A 26,975-nucleotide genomic window follows, 5' to 3' on the forward strand; every position below is an offset into this window, starting at 1 on the left:
AATACACAGCTCTCAGCTCCCTGCAAGGTGTCAAGAAAAGGCTGCAGCCCCCAGCACGGGGCCAGCGTGCGTTTTCCCTGCCCAGCCGGCACAGTGTGCCTGGACCGCCAATGGGTTAAGGTAGCTGCGAGATGCTTGGAGCGCTGCATAAACAGCGCGTGTCAGACGCTCCAAGCATCCTTCATCTTCCCTATCTCCCAGTCCTCGGCTGTCAATCAGCTGTCACTAGCCCGCACATCAGCAAGCGTGTGCACATCACCCGACTGTCAGCAAAGCAGCTGATGAGACTCGGCTCCAGACTGTCAATCATTTTTGTTTCTCTCTGCCGCTCGGGAAATATTTTGGCTCAGAGAAACAAAGAAGCCTGGGCAACAATGGCTCGTTGTCAGGCAGGCACTCCTGTACGTGAATATAAGAGCTTCAACGAGCCCTGATCATGCCTCACCCCCCCGCAGATGATGTTGGGGTCAAGGGTGGACAGATGGAAGATTGAGAATCTGTTTTATTAGTAATTCTAGTTCCTCGAGCAGAGCCTGATGGATTCACACACACAAATAAGCACAGGAACATGAAACAATGATAACTTGAAGTTATCTGAGCTTATGCCTCAGAAAAAAAATAAGGCTCGGAGGATAGATGACTGCTCGGTTTGCAATTATTCATCATTGATCAGGCAGGCTTTTGGGGAGAGAGAAACTGTTAGATTGCTGAGTTCATTCATCTCCCAGGGAATTCTGAGATAGTAGCTTCGACTCTCCCACTCTCTGGGGTGTGAGGAGGTTGGGAGCACCCATGCACAGAAAAGCTAGTGAACTCATTAGGACCCCAGTGAAGTGGGTCTGCTGGCACTTGCAACAAGTGTCCTTATGTCGAATGTAAAGACATTCCAGAACAGCCCCTTGTCTGGCACAGTAGCTGCCCCTCTCATACAAAACATGTATTGATCATGTCCCCCACCTCTAAAAGCCTGCAATATACAAATCTGAAGAGACGCTCCTGGCTCTGAATTTCTGTCGAGCAAGCTGTCCTGCTCCCCACCAGTTTGCCACTTTTTCAAAATCACCATGCATGTATTGGCATAATTAATCAACTCTTCTCGCAACAGATCCAAATACTAAGTTATCTGAAGCCCTGTAACATTAAGAAAAAAAATACACTTATTGTACACTAATTGCTTTGCAATACATTTAGAAGCCGTTAGATCTTTTCATGGTGTTCATCAAGACTGCTATCACCTATCAATTACCCAATGATCTGAACCAACCTGTTTGTACATACTGTGGCTGCTGCCATTATCAGCCCCGTGTTTGTGACATTTGGGATGTTTTACCCTCTGACAGACAGATCCTTTCCTACTGCGCAATGCCGATTTCTGAAAACGCATCTCTCCTGATCTAACCGGACATTAATTGCTTTTGTGCTGATGTATCTATGCCTTTCAGTCTTCCAGCATACCTAGCAAATCTCATCTCTGACAAGTTGGCTGAACCTAATCAGGACAGATCAGCTGTTACCCAAGGTGCCACGGGCTGTAATTTGTGGTTCTTTACAGAGTTATCACTCGCCGGAAAGACAAGGAACTATAAATTCTGTCAACAGGAATCCCAAAGTGTGTGTTCCAAGCAGCTGGGGCCTCCCCCGCCCGCAAGAAAACATAGCACTTGTCAAATAAATACTTGAGATAATTGATAAGAGGGGATTAGAAGGATGCGGCTGATACCGTGACTGTAAGACTTTTTTTTTAAAGGAAACTTCAGAAGCAAAACGGTACATGTGAAGTATGAGTTGTCAAGGATAAAGAAGGTTTGCAGGGAAGTGAGGGGTGACAACTGTCCACAGTTCAGCTCCCACCTATCACTGGGGAACTTGGTTCACATCTGTCTCGCTCTCAAAGCAGGCAAATGCCTAGACATCCTAAGCTGCAAAGGAAACATCTCGCCACCTCTGAGTCAGGCTGCCGCCCGGTGACAATGCCTTGATCAGAGGCAGGAGGGCAGGGAATACTGTCAGCCTGTCAGCACCATTCTATTCTCTGAAGACCCCTGTGGTTTTCTTTCGGGCGCAAAAAAAAAAAAAAAAGAGGAAATATTAGAGAAAATAAACTGCTTACTGTATCGCTTTGGTCCATCTTCCAAACAAAATGAAAGGGTTAATGTGGCATCATCTTCAAAAAACTCGGTGGCAAACGCATCCCACCAGAGGTTGTCGCTGTCCTGCAAAGAGACAGATCATTTATTTAGCAGGCAAGAGCAGAACATAGCTCAGAGAGGAGCTGAGAAAGGGAAAAAGGCCGAAAAACTCAGTTACCAGTGGCTTGGGACTCGGCATATGTGTGTGGGTGTTCTGGAAGGAGTGTGGGTGGGTGTGTGGTCACTCTTCAAATTAATTGCCTCAAATGGGGACCGAATTCCAATTCGATAAACAAGTTAATGCAAAGCAAGTGAAAATTAATTCTGGGGGACATATTTGGGGAGATTTAATAAACGTATTTTGGAATACTGTGAAAGTTTTTAAGAAAAGGGTTTGCATATAATGTAAAATGTACTCAGCCTTTTTTCTCTTTCTTTCACTTTGCTCTTTTAAGAGCCCGACTTACAAACAGAAACCACAATATTACAACCAGGTTAAGGAGACTACATTTTTTTTTTAAGATAATTTATTTAAAGAAAAAGAAAAGACTGTGTGTGGCTTGTGGCGTTCCTCTATGTAAACATCCCTATGAAAGACACAGGTATTGCTGCCTGGATTTATGTAGAAAGATGAGTGTGTGCACAGGCAGACGTCACATACATGTGGAGTATTCTCGAGGACTGGTTTAAGATGACAGGCAATCACTAGCTTGTTATTAGACCAGTCATTAAAACCAGAACAGTTCAGCGGAATGCAAACCATTCCATAGGAACTCTGCTTGTTTGTCTTGGGTTGAGAGTTTCCCTTGTTCATCCAGAAAATACTTTGAACTTGACCGTTAATGTCACTGCAAATCTTCAAGGGCAAGAGAAGGGCTTCCCTAACAGGGAACTGGGGGGATAGTGTTGTGTTTAAAACAGGGGGGGGGGTCCAACCTGTGCCTCATTCTCTGTATAGTGCTCGATTTACTCCCAAATTATTTTTTAATTTTAATTTTTGTTAATCCATTTTTATTGAAGGATAGTTGCTTCACAATACTGTGTTAGTTTCTGCTGTGCGGCAAAGTGAATCAGCTACACGTATAGATATATCTTCTCTGTTTAGGATTTCCCTCCCATTTAAGTTGCCACAGAGAACTGAGTCAAGTTCCCTGTGCTATATGGTAGGTTCTCATTAGTTATCTACTTTGTACCTAGCATGAATAATATGTACGTATACACATGTATATATAGACATATATGAGTGCTGAATAGTTGATACTTTCAATTGTGCTGCTGGAGAAGATTCTTGAGAGTCCCTTGGACAGCAAGAAGATCAAACCAGTCAATCCTAAAGGAAATCAACCCTGAATATTTATTGGAAAGACTGATGCTGAAGCTGAAGCTGAAGCTCCAATAATTTGGCCACTTGATGCAAAGGGCTGGCTCATTGGAAAAGGCACTGATGCAGTGAAATATTGAAGGCAGGAGGAGAAGGGGATGACAGAAGATGAGAGTTGGATGGCATCACCAACTCAGTGGACATGAGTCTGAGAAAACTCAGGAGATAGTGAAGGACAGGGAAGTCTGGCATGTTGTAGTCCATGGGCTCACAAAGAGTCGGACACAATTTAGTGCCTGAACACCAACAGCAACATGAGGCTTCCCAGGTGGCTTGGTGGTAAAGAATCTGCCTGTCAATGCAGGAGATGTGGGTTCAATGACTGGGTCAGGAAGATCCCCTGGAGGAGGAAAGAGCAACCCCTTTCAGTATTCTTGCCTGGAAAATCCCATGGGCAGAGGAGCCTGGTGGGCTATGGTCTGAGCGGTTGAAAATAGTTGGACAAGACTGAGTGTACACATATGCGTGCATTTGCGTGTACACACACACACATGTATATATGTACTTTTGTCACCTGATATGAAAAGCCAACTCATTGGAAAAGATCCTGATGCTGGGAAAGATTGAAGGCAAAAGGAGAAGGGGGCAACAGAGGATGAGACTGTTAGATGGCATCACTGACTCAAGGGAGATAGTGGAGGAGAGAGAAGCCTGGTGTGCTGCAGTCCATGGGGTCGCAAAAAGTTGGACACAACTGAGCAACTGAACGCCAGTATGTGTCAATCCCAACCTCCCAATTCCTCCCACCCCACCCCCTGCCCAACTCATTTTTTCTGCATCTTTGGGAAAGCAAGGACTAGGGTTCAGGAAGAGGGAAGGGTGATGGAAAGGGTCATATTTTGTCTCAGTCTGGTTTCTTTTCAAGCCCTTCACTCTACTGCTCCATGGTCAGGACTCATGCTCAGGAGGAGGTTCAAACCATCCAGTAGGGCGGGTGGTATTATTAATACATCATTGGTGGGTCCGTCCTGTGCACAGTCCTCGGAGCAGGCACATCCTGACACAAGCTATGTGAACTTGAACAGCTTATTTTACCCCCATGAGCCTATTTCCTTATTGGAAATTAAGGATAATGATAATGACAACAGTAATACATATCTCAACCAGAAGGTACAACCACAGTTATATTAATAATCTTGCACAGAAGATGTGGCATTTCAGTAAGTCAGTGGCTATAACATGCCTAGCAGAGTGCTGGGAACACAGTGAAGATCAATGCAATGCCCCTTTCACCTATCTACCATCTTTAATATAAATTCTAAGGGATGAAGCATTTCATGTTCTGAAGAACTAACTCTACATCAAAACTGTTTCCAAATTGAGTATGTTTCCAAATCACTTTGTCTGTAACCCATTTCTTGGCAACAATACCTGTCTGTGACATAGTGGAAACTTATGAATGGATAAAGTGTTGTGGTACATACATATATGTGATGGAATATTACTCATCCATGAAAAGGAACATACTTGAGTCAGTTCTAGTGAGGTGGATAAACCTAGAGCCTGTTATACAGAGTGAAGTAAGTCAGAAAGAGAAAAACAAATTTCATAAATGAACACAAATATAAGGAATCTAGAAAAATGGGATGGATGAACCTATTTGCAGGGCAGGACTAGAGACACAGACCTAGAGAACAGACTTTGGACACAATGGGACGAATTGAGAGAGTAGCCTTGAGATATATACACTCCTGCATGCTAAGTCGCTTCAGTCGTGTCCAACTCTTTGCAACCCTATGGACTGTAACCCACCAGGCTCCTCTGTCCATGGGGTTGTCCAGGCAAGAACACTGGAGTGGGTTGCCATGCCCTCCTGCAGGGGATCTTCCCAACCTTAGGATCGAACCCATGTCTCTTTTGTCTCATCCATTGACAGGCAGGTTCTTTATCACTAGCACCACCTGGAAGCCCGTATAAATGCTGCTGCTGCTGCTGCTAAGTCAAATCTGTGTGACCCCATAGACGGCAGCCCACCAGGCTTCCCCGTCCCTGGGATTCTCCAGGCAAGAACACTGGAGTGTGTTGCCATTTCCTTCTCCAATGCATGAAAGTAAAGAGTGAAAGTGAAGTCCTCAGTCGTGTCTGACTCTCAGCGACCCCATGGACTGCAGCCTTCCAGGCGCCTCCATCCGTGGGGTTTTCCAGGCAAGAGTACTGGAGTGGGGTGCCATTGCCTTCTCCGCATATAAATGCTACCATCTGTAAAATAGACAGTCAGCAGGAAGCTGCTGTATGGGCACAGGGAACTCACCCCGGTGCTCTGTGACAACCTAGAGGGGTGGGATGCAGGGGAGTGGGGGGAGGTTCAAGAGGGAGGGGACAGAACACTTGCGCACTGGTGGCTGATTCACGATGTTGTATGGCAGAAGCCAACACAACATTGCAAAACAATTATCCTTCAATTAAAAAAAAGAAAGAAATTAACCAACTCTCTTTCCCTTGCTAATTGTTCAAAGACCCAGTGACTAAGTCAGTTCCTCCAGCTCCTTCCTCCTGTCATCTCACTCTGGGTCTCTAGCCCTTTTGGTAGAAAGTAGACCAGTGGAAGATAAAAGCCCAGGGGGCACCCAGGCTGATCTGAAGTCACTAGGAAGAAAGAAAGGATCCAGGCTGTCAGGAGGCGGGAGGACTGTCTATGAGCAGCCATACCGTTTCTGTGGGACCCAGACAAGGGAATGCTGGCAGAAGTCAAGGGGAGAGTGAAGACCCCAGAGGTGGAGGATGACGTTTGATTCAAACCAACTGTGATGCAACATGAGATGACTCAGTGTCTCGGGAAATGTCAGGACAGCTTTGGTAGGAGAAGGCTACATCGAATGACTATACACACATACACAAAATCAGTTAGCTTTGGTCACAGATCTTGGGAGAACATTCCAAAAAAAAAAAAAAAATACATAGTTTCACAGGACCAGACACATCACAGGTACATAATAGAATATACGCCCATGTGGGCTGATAGAATGAACAGATGAGAAACGGGACTTCTTTTTTGTGCCATCAAAGGCAGCCCAACTCAAGAAAGTCACGCACACGTTTTTGTGAGGTTAGGATGGCCGATCCTACTTTAGCTGTCAGTCAGTATTTTCAAACTGGCACCAAAAAAATGTTTGGACACTATTTTTAAGCTCTAGTTGTCAACTGCCCCCCCAACACACATTTATAAAGATTTTAAATGAGTTCTTAGTTATGAGAGAAAAATTCTGATGGAAAGGGGGAATTAAAAAGTAGTATTTTTAGGAAAAAAATTAGTAAATGTCAAATACAATCCAGGCTTAGCTTGGCTCTTTTTCTGAAGGAAGCGGATCATGGAAAGAACATACATAGCCGCGGTAGGTGGAGGGGGAGGGGCAGGAGCACTGGGTTAGTAGTACCACCTGTAACTCAGTAGTTTCTAAGTGTTTTTTTTTCCATGAATTGAACCATCTTATATTCACAACTGCCCTAGTTGTTCCCAAGGGGCAGAACAAGCAGTCTTTAGAGAGAATTTATACCTTTGACCTCTATGTTACATTGGCTTCAACATATAAATTCTGCCTCTTATTCACTGATGACCTAAGTCAAAACCTCAACTTCCTTGCTTCTATTTATTCATTTGCAAACCGGGAACAATTATTGCAGTGGACTGTGGAGCCTAGGGAGTAACTGTCCGGTGCATAATTGTTGCTCAATAAATGGCAGCTATTAATACTTATTATAGTCTTCTTTGACCTTAAGATATCTGTGAGTAGAGAATCTGAATTTTGAAAAACTTAAACTTCTCAGTCAAGATCATCAGCTAGAAAGTGGTGAAGCCAAAGTTCCCATGCTGTGCTTTCCCTGGTCCACACACACACAACAACATGGGAACTTTAGCTTCACCACTTTGTAGCTGATGAAAGTCTGCTAATTCTAGCCTTTTTTTTTTTTAATGGTTTTAATCTTTTTAGAGTAGTTTTAGGTTCACAGCAAAATTAAGAGGAAAGTACAGAAGATTCCCACACCTCCTTGCTCACATACATGCAGAGCCTCGCTCACTATAGCAGTTCAGTTCAGTCGCTCAGTTGAGTCCCACTCTTTGCAACCCCAAGAACTGCAGCATGCCAGGCCTCCCTGTCTGTCACCAACTCCTAGAGTTCACTCAAACTCATGTGGATTTGTATAATTGATGAACTGACCAGCCTATATTTTTTACCAAACAGTTCTGTTCAAAAAGTGATTTTCACCTTAGACTGAAGACAACAAGCAAGAGTAGAAGAGGCTGGCATTGGCTGCAGGAAATTTTGCTTGAGTGGATCTCTTCCAGTTCTTCCAGATTTTGCCCCCTTCTCCCACCTTCATGTGTTTTTTTTTTCTGAAGATAGACCTCCTCTTTAAACACCCCCTCCTACCATTCACTGGCTAGTATAGTTCCTGTGATCAGTGAGGCAATTTTATGGAAGAAATCTGCATAGTAGCTAGGCCAGGAGTCCAGGGAGCAGCTGAAATACAACTATAAAAACCCATGCTGAACCAAATGTGAAATTTCTAGCAGAAAATCTCGCAATGTGACAGGTGGAATCTCAGTTCTCAGCCACAGAGCTGAGCTAACAATCTCACGAGCTGTGGGCAATGGTAAAAAAATCAGTGCTTCCATCTTCGATTTCTAGATGTCAGTCATCTAGATGGCGTGAGCCTTGCAGACAAAGGCAACAGGGCTCTGCTTGCCCACATGTGAAAGAGACCAAGGAAAGGCAACAGAAAGTGACTGGTCACGATTCTGCCTTTCTACCCACAGGCTAGCACTTCTGTCTCCTGATTGCAAACGTGCTGCCTCCATCAGCAGAGAAATGAATGATCCAGGAAGTTCCATTTGGAGCAGGCTGCATGGCCAAGTCCAGTCAGCTGACCAGCAAGAGGCTGCATGTGGAAAATGTCCAAGGGCCTTTTAGCAGCAAGGATTCCACAGAGGAGCTTGCAAAGCCTGGTTTCCCCTTAGAGGTGAGGGCAGGCAGGATGCTGCCAACTCTCCATGAAGGCAACCCCTTAATTCAAACCAATATGGAGATTAACCAGGAAGGGCCTTGAGACTCACCAGTGGGTCAAGATCAACCTCGCAAGATTCAGCGGTGAAGGTTATGACAAATACCCTGAAAAACAAACCAAGAGCCGGAGGTTTTGTTCTGGGGTGTGTGGGGGTGGCCGCGCACACCAGGTACTGCCAGATAGACAACAGATGCAATATTTGGTGGATATATTGTAAAACACATCCTATCCAAGTGTATTCAGTTCCTTAGACCTGTCCGACTCTTTGAGACTCAGTCATAGCCCTCCAGGCTTCTCTGTCCTTGGGATTATTCAGGCAAGAACAACTGGAGTGGGTAGCCATCCGCTTCTCCAGGAGATCTTCCCGATCCAGGAACTGAACCCACATCTTCTGCCTCTCCTGCATTGCAGGCAGATTCTTTATTGTCGAACCATCAGGCAATCCAGAGAAAAGTCATTATTATCCTTCTGGGGACCAGCATAGTGAGGAGTTGGCCTCTACGGAGTCAAAGGACCTAGCAGCTTAGCTTTTCAAACCAAGGGTCCCTTATTAACCATTTCCTGCCCCCCCCCAATCTTTGCATATATTGTTCTTTTGGACGGGCATGTCCAGCAAAGACCAAGTCTCAGTCCTTGGATTCCTTTTTCCCTGTCTTCTGTGCTAGAAAAGCTCGACACCTCTACCCAGTTAAGAGTGTGGATTAAATTATAATTGAATCACTGCCTTGAAATATACTGGCTTGGCCAAAAAGTTCGCTCAAGTTTTTCCTTCGGATGGTACAGAAAAACCAGAACGTACTTTTGGGGCAACCCAATGCGTTTATCTAACCTTGTGACTGCCGTACTAGATACCTAAGGAAAAGTGAAAGTGAAGTTGCTCAGTCGTGTCTGACTCTTTGCAACCCCATGGACTGTAGCCTACCAGGCTCCTCAGTCCATGGAATTTTCCAGGCAAGAGTACTGGAGTGGGTTGCCATTTCCTTCTCGAGGGGATCTTCCCAACCCAGGGATGGAACCCGGGTCTCCCACACTGCAGGCAGATGCTTTACCATCTGAGCCACCAGGGAAAACAAAGGACCTGGTATTAAGAGTCTCTCCATCCTCAACAGGTCTCCCATCTACAGGTAAGGAGTAGAAGAAACGGAGAGGCCATACCCGCATCGTGAGTAAGACTCTTCCTCGAAGACTGGAGGGAATCTTGAATCTAAACTACGTGGCAAGGGGCCCAGGACCTCATACAAGAGGGCCTTTCTGCGTCACATCACTGCTGCCCCCCTGGTTATCAGTGGACGCACCACCCATGCATGTGACTCGCTCATACAGAGGCAGGTAGGACTTCTCACTCATGCTGCTGCTCCACTGAACCACCTGTGGGCATTTTTCTTGCTCTTTTCAGTGAAATGTTCATTAAGCGAATACACTTCATTGATTGTAACGTAAATAAGACACTTTTTATTTTATCTATTTTTAAAAACAGAGAATAGAGGATAATATGATGAAGACCCATGGGCCCATTATCCAGGTGGTTTGATAATTTAAATAATAGTTTAATAATTAATCATTATTAAAATAATATCTTTTTTCCTTTTTAAAAGGAATGAAAAATTATAAATAAAAATTGATGTCCCAGGAATCCAGAGCCAGCTCTGTTTTTCTCTCCCTTCCCCCAGTTCAGTTCAGTTCAGTCGCTCAGTTGTGTCCGACTCTTTGAGACCCCATGAATCACAGCATGCCAGGCCTCCCTGTCCATCACCAACTCCCGGAGTTCACTCAGATTCATGTCCATCGAGTCCATGATGCCATCCAGCCATTTCATCCTCTGTCGTCCCCTTCTCCTCCTGCCCTCAATCCCTCCCAGCATCAGAGTCTTTTCCAATGAGTCAACTCTTCACATGAGGTGGCCAAAGTACTGGAGTTTCAGCTTTAGCATCATTCCTTCCAAAGAAATCCCAGGGTTCATCTCCTTCAGAATGGACTGGTTGAATCTCCTTGCAATCCAAGGGACTCTCAAGAGTCTTCTCCAACACCACAGTTCTAAAGCATCAATTCTTCAGTGCTCAGCCTTCTTCACAGTCCAACTCTCACATCCATACATGACCACAGGAAAAACCATAGCCTTGACTAGACAGACCTTAGTCGGCAAAGTAATGTCTCTGCTTTTGAATATACTATCTAGGTTGGTCATAACTTTTCTTCCAAGGAGTAAGCGTCTTCTAATTTCATGGCTGCAGTCACAGTCTGCAGTGATTTTGGAGCCCAAAAAAATAAAGTCTGACACTGTTTCCACTGTTTCCCCATCTATTTCCCATGAAGTGATGGGACCGGATGCCATGATCTTTGTTTTCTGAATGTTGAGCTTTAAGCCAACTTTTTCGCTCTCCTCTTTCACTTTCATCAAGAGGCTTTTTAGCTCCTCTTCACTTTCTGCCATAAAGGTGGTGTCATCTGCATATCTGAGGTTATTGGTATTTCTCCCAGCAATCTTGATTCCAGCTTGTGTTTCTTCCAGTCCAGTGTTTCTCATAATGTACTCTGCATATAAGTTAAATAAGCAGGGTGACAATATACAGCCTCGACGTACTCCTTTTCCTATTTGGAACCAGCCTGTTGTGCCATGTCCAGTTCTAACTGTTGCTTCCTGACCTGCATACAGATTTCTCAAGAGGCAGGTCAGGTGGTCTGGTATTCCCATCTCTTTCAGAATTTTCCACAGTTTATTGTGATCCATACAGTCAAAGGCTTTGGCATAGTCAATAAAGCATAAATAGATGTTTCTGGAACTCTCTTGCTTTTTCCATGATCCAGCGGATGTTGGCAATTTGATCTCTGGTTCCTTTGCCTTTTCTAAGGCTCCCATAAACAACGTCTCATGCAAATCATATAGCCCTTCATAGTCCATCTTTTGTGTGAAACTGAAATTCGCCCAGTGATGTCTGACTCTTTGCAACCCTATGGACTATATGGTCCATGAAATTCTCCAGGTCAGAATACTGGAGTGGGTAACCTTTCCCTTCTCCAGGGAATCTTTCCAACCCAGGGATCGAAACCAGGTCTCCTGCATTGCAGGTGGGTTCTCTACCAGCTGAGCCACCAGGGAAGCCCATCCTTTGTGTATATATATGTATATCACACACATAATACATAACTCCATTCACATGCAGTCCTGTTTTCTGTTTTTAATATTTCGTTTAAATGATGTCATACATTATGTTTCCTTTTGTAAACTTGCTTTTTTTCAACACTGTGTTTTGGAGACCTCTCTATTTTATATATTAGAGTCTCTTCTTTTCTTATATAAGCTACATGGTAGCACCCTGAATGAACAGAATATATTTTATTTAAGCATTTTGCTACTAATGACCTCTAGACAGTTTCTAATATTTTGCCATCACAACAATGCTGCAGGCAGTATCTTTGCGCGTCCCGCTGTGCTAATGCCTAAGAACGTCTCCGGGGTGAAGTTGCCACACCTAGGCGTAGAGCGTGTGCTTTCCCATTAGCAGATCCCTGCGCTTCCCGATTGGACACTTGTGGTCTGAACTCGCACAGGTAGAGTTGAAGCAAAGAGCATTTCTAAGTGATGCATTTCAGTGGCATCTAACAGCAGTATTACCATAATCACTAAACAGAGTCCGGCTCTGCTAGGAGAAGGGTGAGCATCCAAACATCCAAAGAAGATGCGGTGATCAAATACCAGCACTTATAAAACTTTGCTTATCATTCTCTTAAAGGCAGAGTGTATCAGAGGGCTTCATTAGCCAGAAGGAGGGTTTCTTGCCACAACACAAGAAAGGAAGCACAGTTGCTAGGGTCTTCCAAAATGGCTCATGAGACAGGATGAGTGAGGACCAAAGACCCCAACATGTGGGCACAGAAGTGGGGAATGGGGGGGGCAGCTAACTCCATATGCCCTACCACCCGGCTTCTCATGGAGGTCACACCTCCCTTTTCCAAACAGAGAGGGCCTTTCAGACCTTGCTGTTGCTTAGTATCTGAGCAGTGCTTATTTACTAGTTAGTGAATATTAAAAAGTAAAGAGTGGATTCTTTTCCCTAAGCTGGAAAGTCACAATAGCAGAGTGCAGCCTCCAGGTAAAGAAAGACGAAATTAACTCAGCCTGAGCTCAGGCATGGAGCCTGGTGCTGACAATCCCTGTACATTTTAATTAGGTAAAAATACCAGTGGCGCTTCTCCACTCTAAATAATCCCCCATATGCATTTCTGCGACGAAAGCCCCCGGTCCTTCTGTCTCATCTCACAGGTGAGCCCACGTAGCCCCAGCAGCCAGATCATATACCAGGAGGAGAGATGCACTCGGGTCAAATAGCAGAAGAGTGTCTTAATTAGATTCAAAAATCCACAAACGCGTTTTGCTCCCATCCCGGATCGGCGTCCACTCCCGTCCGTGTCTCTCTCCGCCAAAAACAGGATCCGGCTACCAGGGTTGCCCCCCGGGCAACTCTAACTTCAGTACTGACAGGTTATGTGGGATTTTTGCCAGAGTAATTATTTTTCAATTCAACAATAATGAGAAATTACCATGGCAACCACTTGTCACGTGGCACACATACACCCCCTCGGAAGAATGAACTATACATAAAGCTGTTGCTTGAAAATTGTAGGGTGGTTTTTTTTTTTTTTTTGCATTTTGTTTTTTATGAAAATAAACTTAAACAGGTCAAAGTGGAGAACAGGGTATGAAGGGGTCTGGTCACAGGGGGAAGAGGAGGGCAACGGCTTTCTTCTGTACCTTGAGACTCTAGAAAATGATGATCCCTCATCCCGCAGCCCTACCGTCTTGCACAGAGGCACACGCAGACAGCACACTATTCATTTGCCTCTGACCACTGTGGTCACTCCCATCGGACACATGTCAGCTAGCTTCTTTCATGTGACTCCACGACCGAAGCGGACACACGCTTGGCCAGACTTGCTTTCTCTAAATGTCTCTGCCCGTCACAGGCATGTTTTGAGACAGAAGACCTTGACAATCCCAAATCTCCTGCTTTTCCCTTTCTAGAGGAGTCTCCCCTCGGACTGAAGAGGGGTGCATGTCTTTTATTTTCTCCATCAATAAGGTCTTGCTTCCATCAGTTTCTCTAAGCGTAGGAGTCTTGTATCAAACCATGTTTATGTCAAATTAGCTACATTTAATAAGATGGTCATACAGAGTGAGGTAAGTCAGAAAGAAAAAAACCAACCAACGTTGTATATTAACATATGTACATGGAATTTCGAAAGATGGTACGGATGGACCTATTTGCAGGACAGGAATAAAGACACAGCCACAGAGAACAAAGTATGGACACCAAGGAGGGAAAGCAGTGGGTGGGATGCACTGGGAGATTGGGATTGACCTTTAGACACGGCGGATACTACATAGATAACCAATGAGAACCTTCTGGATAGCACAGGGAAATCTCTACAGTGCTCTGTGGTGACTCAAATGGGAAGGAAATCCAAATCAGGGGACATATGTATACATACAGCTGATTCACTTGACTGTACAGCAGAAAATCACACATCATTGTGAAGCAACTGTACTCCAAAAAAAAAAAATTTTTTTAAATAACAATAAACAGTTCCATCGCAGTTATTGCAAGCTGGCCACCATTCTGAGCCAACTGAAAAACATAAATTCCTTGAAACCTCACAGTGAGCCTAGCAGATAAGTCCTACTATTCATTCCATTTTACAGATGAGAAAACTGAGGCACAGAGAAGCTAAATATCTGCTTAAGATTGCAAAGCTGACGAGTAACGGAGAGATTCCAAACTCGGGCTCTTGAGTTGAGGCTCATATAACCACTCTGCTATTCCGCTATTCCTTTGTCCAGAATACTGTTCTTCAAAATTTCTACTGTCATCTTAATTGTTCCCATATCCAATTAATGCACTGAATGTTTGAGGCTTCATCTTGTGAACAGACAGCCCAAAGCGAAGTTTTCCACCACATCGATGGAATTCTACATTGAAGCAGGGATAAAGGCAGCAAGATCCCTTGCTCTCACCAGCTGCTAATTGCACAAGCAAGTAATGGACACACAGAATTTTAAGTCCCTCTTTTTTATTTAATGTTATGGATTTTTAAAAAATCTCATGTCCCTGGGGTTGTAGTTTTGATTTGCTTTTTCTCTCATGGTCAACTAGGATTTGTTTATTCTCAATTAAACTGTATTTTATTTACCAGTAAACGTTAGCTATCATTTTAACAGAGAAATTCTAAAACGGCAGCATGTTACCAAGAGAGTAAATCGCATGTCGGGGTTTCACTCACAATTCAAGGCTTCCTTTTTAGAAAGTACCTCCTGCATTTCACTTGGGAAAGATATGTATTAAAATAGGCAGAGAGACAGAACTTGGCATCTGGCAGAAATGATTCTATAGCTGTAGCTACATCAATGCCTCCCCTCGACCCAAACATCTGGAAAATCCATGTATTTCAGTCTCCATCCTTGACCTACAAAAGCATTAATTAATCGTAAAGAGTCCAAAGAGAAAGGCTATTTACAATAATCTAAAAATAATGAGTAAAATGTATACAGTTGAGGTACCAGAAATAAGCTTTGTACTTCTTGCAATTATTATAAAATCCTGATGGCTCAGACAGTAAAGAATCTGCCTGCAATGCCAGAGACCAAGGTTCAGTCCCTGGGTCAGGTATTCTTGCCTGGAAAATTCCATGGACAGATGACCTTGGTAAGCTACAGTCCATGGGGTCACAAAGAGTCAGACATGTATGAGCGATTAACACTTCCACTTCACTTTTCATTAATTGTTTTTAATAATCTTTTTAAATTAATTAATTTATTTTAATTGGAGACTAATTACTTTACAGTATTGTGGTGGTTTTTGCCATACATTGACATGAATCAGCCGTGGGTGTACATGTGTTCCCCATCCTGAACCCCCCTCCCCCTCCCTCCCCATCCCATCCCTCAGGGTCATCCCAGTGCACCAGCCCTGAGCGCCCTGTCTCATGCATTGAAATTCCTATCAGCTTTATGAGGGCAGGAACACTACCTGTATCAGTGCATTTGCTAACATCTGGCAGGCAAGCAACAGATAAGTATTCGATTACTTGATTATTTAAATTGTTTCTTTTAACAAACAAATACTTGTTTAATTTAAAGCCAGCATATTCTCAAAACCCCAAAGAAGCACAATCGTATCTTCATGATGGTTGAACATATCTGTTCTCTTTTTTGGTTCACACGTCTGTTATTAATAGGTGGGGTGTGTTAAATCTTCAAAGAGTGACAATGCGAGGGCTAAAGAGTTTCACAAGGAATTACATTCTAGTCCTCACAGTATCCCTATCAAGTTGGTACTTTTACTACCTCAATTTAAATGGGGAAACTGAAGGCCCAGGAGATTAAGATATATCCCCACTGGACTTCTCTGATGATCCAGTGTCTAAGACTCTGAACTCCCAACGCCCAAAGCTGGGGGCCTGGGTTCGATCCCTGGTCAGGGAATTAGACTCCACGTGGCCCAACTAAAAGTTTACCTGCTTCAACTAAAGATCCTGCCTGCCTCAACTAAGACCTGGTGCAGTCAAGTAAATAAAAATAAGTAATCAAATATTTTAAAAGATATGTACCCAAGGCCAGAGACTGAGGAAGAGGCAGCCCTGGGATTTAATGCCTGGACACTGTGATTCTTAAATGTGTGTTTCTATTTGCAAAGCTTCATTGCCTTGTTCTCATCTCTATTATTCTGGTGTGAAGGACTAGTCTTTTCGTCATAATTAAATTTTCTCTATTAGACGCCAACCTGGAAACGTGCACTCTGACATATCAAAAATATGTCAGAGCAAGCTCATTTTGCCGATGACGTCATGAAGAATTACTCTGGAAGCCTGGGTCTCGCTGGGGACAGATTGGGCAGCGAGCTCACATTACATCACACCCTCTAGGTGTGAGAGGTCCTGAGTGGCAGGGCGATCTGATGAGGCAGCGACTCGTGTATCTTGAGAAAGGCACACCACAAAATCAGGCACAGATTTTCTGTCCCAACCTAAACACAGCAGACAGCAAGAGAACATTTCTGGAAAAGCCTGCGAGATACAAAAGCTTGTTTTTGTGACCTGCCCAATTGCATCGGAATCAAATGACAGGGATCACTCCTAGAGTCCCCACTGAAAACTGGAAGCTCATGCTGGGACTGAAGTGAGGAAAGAAAACTGGTGTTTTCCCCTCTCCTTCCTTGGGAACAGGGGAAAAAAAAAGGACTTTTGTTCACAAAGATGAACATAATCTCAAAACTGAGAAGGAGGACATTAGGTTTCTCTGGACAGTGGTCGAAGGCCTCCACGCTGTTCTCAGTTTACCCATCTGTTTATTGGGGCCTTAGAGCCCTTAGAGGCTGTATCTGATCACAGCTCCCAGCTTCTCCTTGGGGCTCCTCTAATTCCACCTGCCTCACCGACTTCCCCATCTGTTAACCAAAGCCAGACCCGCCCCTATTTTCTCCACAATCCAAACCTATTCTCCCCACTCTTGTCCAACTCAATAATGTCACTCCAGATTGCTATTCTCAATATCAATCTGCTTTTAGCCCAAACTTTTAGGACATGTTCTTTTTCTTTATCTCTCTTTCATCCAGGATACTCTGATTGAAGTTTATTTAACAAGTCAGTGACAAACGGAACAAAATAGGACATATTCTTGATCCCTCTCTTTTCCTAAGCCCACACCTCCGACCCATCAGCGGTTCCCGTGCATCTGTCTCCAGCCTGTAACAGGGCTGTCCTCGTCCTCCACCCCTGCTCCTCACCTGGATCTCCAGTCCCTCCAGCCTGCACAGCAGTGCTGGCTTCCGAATCCTTCTTTCTGCCAAAAGCCTGTTTCCCTGTACAGTAAGCCCCCTACATACAAATGAGTTCCATCCCGAGAGCGCGTTCCTAAGTCCACTTTGTAAGTGCAACAAAGTTAGCTGAGGCACCCGACTAACCCAGTGGGTTCTATAGTACTGTCCAGAAATAGGTTTACAATACTTTTCACACAAATAACACACAAAAGGCAAACACAAACAATAAAGGAAGCATCGTTCATCTTACAGTACAGTACCCTGAAAAGTACAGGAGTACCAGCTACATCACCGCTGCAGTCATGCTTGCTTGCGGACATCCTGGGCTTGAAGTAAAAGACACTGACTACTGTCCTCTATACAGAACTGCCCAGAACAGTGAAATACACAAAAGTACACCCACTTGCAGGGGATGCACGCACGTGACAATGTACGCCAGACGCGAGAACTAACTTACATGGTTGGAGATACAAACACGTGTTCAGATCTTTGAAAGTTCAAAATTTGAAGGTTCGTATGTAAGGGATTTACTGGACCTGTGCTCTACAAAGAAGCCTGATATTTGAAAGACGCCCAAGAGATTACATCACTTCCTGCTGAAAGCCTCTCGTGGAATCCCGTGGCTGCTTATTGCCGTAGCGCACCCTGCCCTGCATGACTCGGACTTGGTCCTTCCCCCTGGGCTCAGTTCACCTCACTGAACACGGCTCACAGATCTGGGCTCTTGCCACAGAAATGTTCCTTCTGACCCGGGACCACACTCTTGGCCACCACAGAGCCCTCTGCAATCGCTCTTCCATCCACAAGTGGACACCTTTCCTCTACTTGACGTGTCTTTCTCTTCCTCGTCATTCAAATCTCAAGTCTTGTGTCACTTAAGAATCTGCCTGCCAATGCAGGAGACGCGAGTTCGACCCCTGGGTCAGGAAGATCTCCTGGAGAAGAAAATGGCAAGGCACTCAAGTATTCTTTCCTGGAGAATCCCATGGACAGAGGAGCCTGGTGGAATACGGTCCACGGGGTTGCAAAAGAGTCGGACACAACTGAGCAGCTAAACAACAGCAGCAATGATCCATAGGAGCTAACCTTAAAAAACCCAAATCTGTCAGTGGTTTTCTCTGCGAAGTCCTTATTACTTGCTTGTGTCTATTTGCTTGTTGTCTTCCTAGCTACTGGAAAACGTAAGCTCCTTGGGAGAATGGAATCCTGTTGCCCACTTTGCTGTAGACCATGACACCTAGTGCTTTGCCTGGGGGCTCCCCTGGTGAAGAATCTGTCTGCAGTGCAGGAGATCCGGGTTTGATCCTTGGGTCGGGAAGATCTTCTGGAGAAGGAAATGGCAACCCACTCCACTATTCTTGCCCACAGAATTCCATGGACAGAGGAGCCTGGTGGGCTACAGTCCATGGGTTTGCAAATAGTTGGACATGACTGAGCAACTAACACTGATAGCTAGCAGGTGCTTAATAGATGACAGCTTGAATAAATGAATATATGAAAAAAAATGTGTTAAGCAAGAAAAAAGAAAAATCTATCAAAGAAATCAACTGCTTGAATTTCCAAAGGGCAACTATTCCCAGACCCAGGCTTGTCACAACCCAGTTGGCTTCAACAACATAATAGAGTCCTAGAAACTTACCAGAATCTTTATTCCCTTTAATTTTTAAAATAAATATATGCCATGAATTAAAAGCATTAAAAAGCATTCATGCCCTTTGACTAGGTAATTCTATTTCTGGGAACCCATCCAAAGAACATAATCCAAAAATATGTAAATGCTTTATATGCAAAAGTATTCACCATAGGAGCCTTCATAATAGAAAAATAACCAAAACCTAGGAACGATATGCTGCCTTATGAGGGAGAAATGATACCAGAAATCATGATTTGGCCGCTAGAAAAAAATTAGGAATCTTTAAACATAACGTTTGCTCATGGTTTATAATAATACAAAGGTATGCTTAGGTTATAATGTAAAATCGAGACAGGATGATGGATACACAGAGCTGTGTGGCCGCATGGAGGTGACAAAGATGCAGAAGTGGGCCTGGGGCCTGAGTCTGTGAAAGAGATGGCCTTGCTGGGGAGAAAGGGAAGGGTGACCATTGGATAAGTAGTGTTGACTTTTCATATGTAAAATTAAATTTGATTCCACTTCACATTATCAATAATTTGGCCACCTGATGCAAAGAGCCAACTCACTGGGAAAGATCCTGATGCTGGGAAAAACTGAGGGGCAAGAAGAGACAGGGGTGACAGAGGATGAGAGGGTTGGATGGCATCACCGAATCAATGGACATGAGTTTGAGCAAACTTCGGGAGACAGTGAAGAACAGGGAAGCCTGGCGTGCCGCAGTCCATGGGGTTGCAAAGAGCTGGATATGATTTAGTGATGAACAACAACACATAATCAAATATAAATTCCAAATGGATCAACCATATAAAAAGAAAAACAAAGTTTTCAAACCATTAGAAGCAAAGAGGGACTATTTTGTATGGCCTCAAAACACGGGGGGGGGAATTGGTAAACAAACACAAGGACAAACTGTATGAGAAGCAGGCAATCCATTTGAATCCATCAACATTTCCTGCGATGAACATTTCATGGGACAAAAGACGTTATAAACAGGCCACAATGTAAGTATGACCTGGATGAAGATTAGCCACTAGAATACACAACAAACTGTCAGAAATCAAGAATCAATAAAATATAAAAGAGGAAAAAAGTTATGAAAGTACCATTCCCAGAAAATAAATAAAGCAATGAAAAGCTGTTCTATTTCGCTTGTAGCCAAGAAAAGGTAAATTAAATCTAAGTCCTTGAACATCCATGAGATTGTGTAAAAAAAAAAAAGAAAGTTAAAAAATTGAACGATACCACACGTCCCTGGAGAGCTGTGGAAATAGGGATTCTCATACGCTGAGGTCACTTCTCAGGGTCTGAAAGCCCCAATGCATGAAGTGAACAGATGCCTGCATCCCGCCCGCTCAGCACATACGGCCCTCCTGGATGGACTTGCCCTTCACCCTTCCATCCCTTCACTTGCAACACTCGGCTCACACCACCCTTCCACCATTTTCCAACTATCTTGACTCATTCAACATCCACCAAGTCTGGCCTCCATCCTGAAACTCACCAGGATTTCCAAACTATAGAAAAGTCTCTGTTTTCTAGGCTGAGAAACAAAATTTCCAATGACTGTGAGCCTCATGCTGACAGAACCTGTAGTACAGTACTTTGATTTTGTTTCTCATGACGCCTCGTTATTGCAGTCACGTCTCAATGACTCGCAAGTCCATGGATGTGAAGTGAAAGTCGCTCAGTCGTGTCGGACTCTTTGCAACCCCATGGATTATACACTCCATGGAAGTCTCCAGGCCAGAATACTGGAGTGGGTAGCCTTTCCCTTCTCCAGGGGATCTTCCCAACCCAGGGATCGAACCCAGGTCTCCTGTATTGCAGGTAGATTCTTTACCAGCTGAGCCACAAAAGAAGCCAGAGAATACTGGAGCAGGTAGCCTATCCCTTTTCCAGGGAATCTTCCTAACCCAGGAATTGAACCAAGGTCTCCTGCATTGCAGGTGGATTCAACTGAGCCACAAGGGAAGTCCATGAATAGAGACATCAAATACTTTGGGTTGGTCTGTGCTTTCCATTGCTTACCTCGCACACATTTATTATATGTTTAATTATGAACCAAACACTGTGCATTATCTGTTTCAGGCTTTGGAGCACGATCAGATACCTACTATTATTCTCCTTTTACAAATGAACAACAAGAAAAAAGCTCAGAAAAGTTACTCAGTTTTCCCAGTCACACAAATGTTCGTATCAGTGATCAAAGCCATGTTGCAGTTCCAGAACTCATTTCTTTTCACTGATATGAGAGAAAATATCAGTGATAAGTCACATGTAAGACTCGTGCATGAATGTCCATTGCTTCACCATTCACAATCAGCCAGAAATGGAAACCATCCAAATGTCCATCAGCTGATGAATGGATAAACAGAGTGGTATCACCATATAATGGAATACTGTTAGCAATGAAAGGATTTAAATATTGCTAAGTGCTTGAATATGGACCACAAAAACATTATACAAAGAGAAAGAAGCCAGACACAAAATGCCACATATTGAACGATTCCATTTGGATGAAATATCCATAATCCCAGCTCTGCTACTCACTAGCTGTGTGATCTCAGACAAATTATATAAGCTCTCTGTGCTTCTGCCTCATTGAGTGTAAAATAGATATAATAATTCATCATTCTCACTGGGAAGATTACACTAGATAATACATGGACCGATGACCGGAGTAATGCCCAATTATGGGCACTATTACTAAGTGGTAGAGAAAGTCCCAAGGTCAGGGTTGGGTGAATATTAAATAATAAATATCAGCAGTGTATCTTACATAAGAGACCACACACTTTACAACCTGACGTCCAGGGGCTGGATTCCAATGCCAGCGTGTCTATGTTCTATAACTCTAGGCAGGTAATTCAATCTCAGTTGCCTTTGCTGTGAAGATGAGAATGAGGATGGTCTCGGCACCTTGTAGTGCTGTTGTGAAGATTAAACACACTGATACATTGATGTGCTTGGGCTTCCCTAGTGGCTCGGTGGTAAAGAATCTGCCTGCAATGCAGACGTGGGAGATGTAGGCTTGATCCCTGGGTCGGGAAGATGCCCTGGAGAAGGAACTAACAACCGGCTCCAGTATTCTTGCCTGGGAAATCTCATGGACAGAGGAGCCTGGCGGGCTGTAGTCCATGGGGTCACAAAGAGTTGGACAAGACTGAGCAACTGAAGCAGGCACACTGATGAGCTTAGCACAGTGCCTGGCACACGAGACGTGTTTTAGTTTTGCTATTTTTTACCTCTCATTCTCTCATTACTGTTTCTGCCATCAGTGTTAGGTGGCATTAAAGACACCCAAGATAGAGATCTCTAGCTTCAGAAAATGTATTATCCAATAACCCAGCTGTCCCGGCATCGCCACTGACCACATATGCACACAAGAATGCCCTTCTCTGGCTGTCTCCCTCTTCAGCCTGCCAAGTCTACAAGGGTGGGATCGATCCTTTGTTTTTCACCATCTCCCTTGTGCCTTGCACAATGCCTGCCTGGGAAAGAGCAATTATGTGCTATCCACCAAAGTGAGTTTTCAATGCAGATTGAAGGGAGAGCAGCTCTTGCCTTGCACGCCAGCCTCAAATCTACACTTGCATGTGGTTCAGGCTAATTTGCATCTCGGCATCTCAGAAGGCTCTGCATTTAGCTACTCAGTTTGTTCCCTTGTCAACAGGATATCACAACTTGCAAGGCAAAAGGGAGCTTTAGGGAACAGTGGCTTGCCTGCCAGCACCCTGATTTGGGGCCTTCAGGATCTTTCATTTTCTCCTTCCATCTCCATGGAAGACAGAAAACTGGGTTCTAGTTCTGATGCCAGTAATTCTTCGTTGGGTGACTTCACACAAGTACAAATCAAAGAATCTTAAGTCTTCCAAATGTCCCTGGAGGATGTGCTCGGACCTCCCTTTTTCTGTCTGTCAAATATGAGGATCTAAGGATCCTTCCAAAGGCATCCTGCCAGAACACTCACTTCCTCAGGGATTTGTTTTTCACCAAATGAACCTGCCCACCTTCCCTACTCTTGCTTTCAGGGAAAACATTTTTGGGGTATCATAGTCAGGGCTATAGTAAAGGCAACATCGTCACCAAAGGGTGTATAAAGGGACGATTTCCACCACCTCCCAGGGTCCAAGAATAGTCCCCATAAGGATGGCAAATGGATTTTAACCCAAGTGGCCTCTGATGAATGGGTTACTGTTCACGAGGACTCTGAATCCATTCTCACATGCAACAGATATTTGTTGAGAACTTACTGTGGGCGAGGCAATGTCCGAGGCATTCATGAGAAAGCAGTGAGCAAAAAGGACGTAAATCTCTGTCCTGGGAGAGCATAAACCATTGCTGCTGTTCGTTGTTTAGTTGTATCCAAACCTTTGAGACCCCGTAGACTGCAGCATGCCAGGCTCCCCTGTCCTTCACCATCTCCCAGAGTTTGTTCAAATTCATGTATATGTATAGATATATATCTGTATATCCAGCAGTGGATGACACACAATAAGCAAGATAAATAAGTGACATATAAATAAGCGACCAGTGCACAGAAGGAAAATAAGAAAGCAGGAAATGGGAACAGAGTGTGAGGTGAGGAAGGGGCCGTGAGACTTTAGAGGGGGCAATCATGCATAGGCTTGCTGGCATGTCCCTCTCTTTTAATGAAATTGGGTTATAGCATGAGTTTCCATGGTACCACAAAGTGAATCAATTCTGTGTATATCCCTCCCATTTGGACCTCCCTGCCACCCCCATCCCGCTCTCTGGGTCATCAGAGAGCACCAAGCTGAGGTCCCTGTGCCAAACAGCAGGGTCCCCCTCGCCATTCTCCCAGTTCTTCCCACCCTGCCCTCACGCCTGAGTCCCCCGTGTTCATTCTCTCCGTCTGCGTCTCTATTCCTGCCCTACAGATAGGTTCATCTGTGCCAGTTTTCGAGATTCCATGTATATGCATTTATTACTGTTGCTCAGTCGTGAGTCGTGTCCAGCTCTTTGTGATCCCATGAACTGCAGCAGCACGCCAGGCTTCCCTGTCCTTCACTATCTCCCTGAGTTTGCTCAAACTCATGTCCATTCAGTTACTGATGCCATCCCACCATCTCATCCTCTGCATTAATATACAAATATTTGTATTTCTCTTTCTGACTTACTTCACTCTCTATGAGAGACCATAGGTCCACCCACATCTCTACTTAATGACCCAACTTCATTCCTTTTCATGGCTGAGTAATATTCCACTGAATGGCCATCATCACAAAATCTACTAACGATAAATGCTAGAGAGGTGCAGAGAAAAGGCAACCCTCTTGTTCTGTTGGTGGGAATGTAAGTGGATACAGTCACCAGGGAAGGTCTCTTCACAGCCAGGTTTATTAACCTCAGCACTACTGACCCTGGACTGGAAGCTCCTAGTTGGGGAGGGGGCTGTCCTGTGCATTGTAGGGTGTTTGACAGCATCCCTGGTCCCTATGCAAGAGATGCCAACATGCCCCTTAATGCGACAACCAACAATGTCTCCAGATATTGCCAGATGTCCTCCAGGTTCAATAGCACTGGTTTAGAGTAAAAACCTGAAGGAAGAGTGAGAAAGAGCCATGCAGAGGTCTAGAAGGATCCCGGGTCAGGCACCGGAGACAGAGGGGTGAAAAAGATGGATTCTCCCTTCTCCCCCCATCACAGCCAACTTACATCAAACAAATATCTTCTCACGTATACTTGTTCTTAAGAGAGTTCTCTTCTTTTTTTAAATAAGTAAAAGAAGATAAGATAAAGTAAAATAAAATAAGCTACAAAGATACATTATGCAACACGGGGAATACAGCCAATATTTTATAACTATAAACAGAGTATGAGCTTCCTAGGAGGTGCTGGTGGCAAAGAACCCGCCTGCCAGTGCAGGAGACACAGGACACATGGGTTCCACCCTGGGTTGGGAAGATTCTCCGGAGGAGGGCATGGCAGCCCTCTCCAGTATTCTTGCCTGGGCTACGGTAACCGGGGTCTCAACAGAGTCAGACACGATTTAGACACAAAGCATGCATCACATAAATGTAGTATAACTTCTTAAAATTATAAACCACTATACTGTACACCAGTAATATACAATATTGTATATCAACTATACTTCAATAAAAAATTATAATTAAAAAAAAAGAGAGAGAGGTCTTGGTCCACAGAAGTGAGGAGACAGAAGTCCGCCACCCACGAGGCCAGGAGACGGTGCTGTGCTTAAGAAACTAAAAGGGAGGCATCGTAGCCAAGGGCTGAGAGCAGGAGAGAGGCCGAAGAGAAGCCTGGTGAGGGCGCGGGATCTCTTCCTCCAAGCAAGACCTCCTGCTGCTGCTGCTGCTAAGCCGCTCAGTCGTGTCCCACTCTGTGCGACCCCATAGATGGCAGCCCACCAGGTTCCCCAGTCCCTGGGATTCTCCAGGCAAGAACACTGGAGTGGGGTGCCATTGCCTTCTCCAATGCATGAAAGTGAAAAGTGAAAGTGAAGTCGCTCAATCATGTCTGACTCTTAGCGACCCCATGGACTGCAGCTTACTAGGTTCCTCCGTCCATAGGATTCTCCAGGCAAGAGTACTGGAGTGAGGTGCCATTGCCTTCTCTGGCAAGACCTCCTAGGAAAGTTTTAAGCAGGAAAGAGTCACGATCAATTTAGATTCCAAGAACCTCCTATGAAAAGACCAATGACCGTCACTCCTGAATAGCTATGTGGCCCTGGGTGAATTCCTTTGCTACACGGGGCCTCAGTTTTCTCATCTGCAAAATTGGGAATGGGGGCAACATGAGTAGCTGCTTCACAGGTTTGCTGTGAGGTATTATCAAAGAAGAGAATCTAAGCAAAGCATTTAGAACCCTGTCTAGAAGGCAATGCACACTTGATCATAATCTTAGCCTTGATGAAGAGCACGCTCCTTAAACAAATAACAGCTCTTCTTTGCTTCCCTTTCTCTTGGAAGCTTACCAAGATCCAGTGAAATTTATTGTAGGTATAGCTTTCTTTTTTTTTAAATATTTTTGGCCATGCTGTGTGGCATGTGGGATCTTAGTTCCCAGAGCCAGGATCGAACCCATGCCCCCTGCATTGGAAGCAGTCTTAACCACTGGACCACCAGGGGATTCTCAGGTTTAGCTTTCACACCCACCCTCCCATCCCCGCCCTTCCCTGGCCCCCACCCCTGCCCTCAGGCCTCTGCCCCTAGGACCCTGTGTTTCTGCTTCTATGGCGCCACCTACTTACCAGCTTCTCTGCACACCTGGGCTGCAAATTTTCTATCAATAGTTTTTATTGGGGCAAATACTTCCGTTTGAAAACCAATGTTAAAGAGGCCTTCTATTTCCGTAAATACTGTAAGGCCTCCTATAAGTATGACTCTCAGTTCTACCTTGAGAACGGCTTCTAAACCAATCAACTGTCACCTCTGGGGGTCATCAAACCACCCCCTCCCCCACCTAATGACAGTATCCTACTGTCTTTCCATTTTTGGCCGCACTTTGCAACTTGTAAGATCATTGTTCCTTGACCAGGGATCAAACCTGCACCCCCAGCGGTGGAAGCACAGTGTACTAACCACTGGATGACCAAGGAATTTCCTTTACTGCTTCTTATCAGCCATATAGTGTTTACATGATGCTTCTACCTATCAATTATTTTCCCCCAATTCATGGTCCAGAGTATTTCCACCAGTGGACAACTGAAAGAGTTGTCCTTCCCAACCCTCCTGCCCCCAAACCCTCTGCTCGCCCACTCTCTGCAGCAGCAGTAATTCCATCCCTCTTAACTTGGATACCAGCACCCGCATAGAGCCTAACACCGAGGAGAGAGTGACTCCTCTCTAGCCCAGTCAGCATCCTCTGGAGGGGCTGACGCAAATTCAGTGATGTCACATACTGTATCTCATGTGATTCTCATACCAAGACAGTAATACTAATAACACAGGTGTTTTGTATATGAGCAAGCCAACAATGTGCTCCAAGTTTCCCAGAAAGCAAATATCAAAACCGTTAGCTACATACGAATC

At 44.5% G+C, this 26,975-nt stretch overlaps 1 protein-coding gene across 7 annotated transcripts in view; it reads right to left on the reverse strand.

Annotated features, from left to right (window-relative positions):
• Positions 1 to 26,975, reverse strand: part of LDB2 (LIM domain binding 2) — a 460,701-nt gene that overhangs the window by 287,986 nt on the left and 145,740 nt on the right. For all 7 annotated transcript variants that reach the window (XM_068974832.1, XM_068974830.1, XM_068974831.1 and 4 more), the window contains exon 2: positions 2,111 to 2,213. In XM_068974832.1, coding sequence (XP_068830933.1) covers positions 2,111 to 2,213 — 103 coding nt within the window. The remainder of the gene's footprint in view (positions 1 to 2,110; positions 2,214 to 26,975) is intronic.

Source organism: Capricornis sumatraensis, chromosome 7 (genome assembly GCF_032405125.1).
Source record: "Capricornis sumatraensis isolate serow.1 chromosome 7, serow.2, whole genome shotgun sequence".
NCBI classification, from domain to species: Eukaryota; Metazoa; Chordata; class Mammalia; order Artiodactyla; family Bovidae; genus Capricornis; species Capricornis sumatraensis.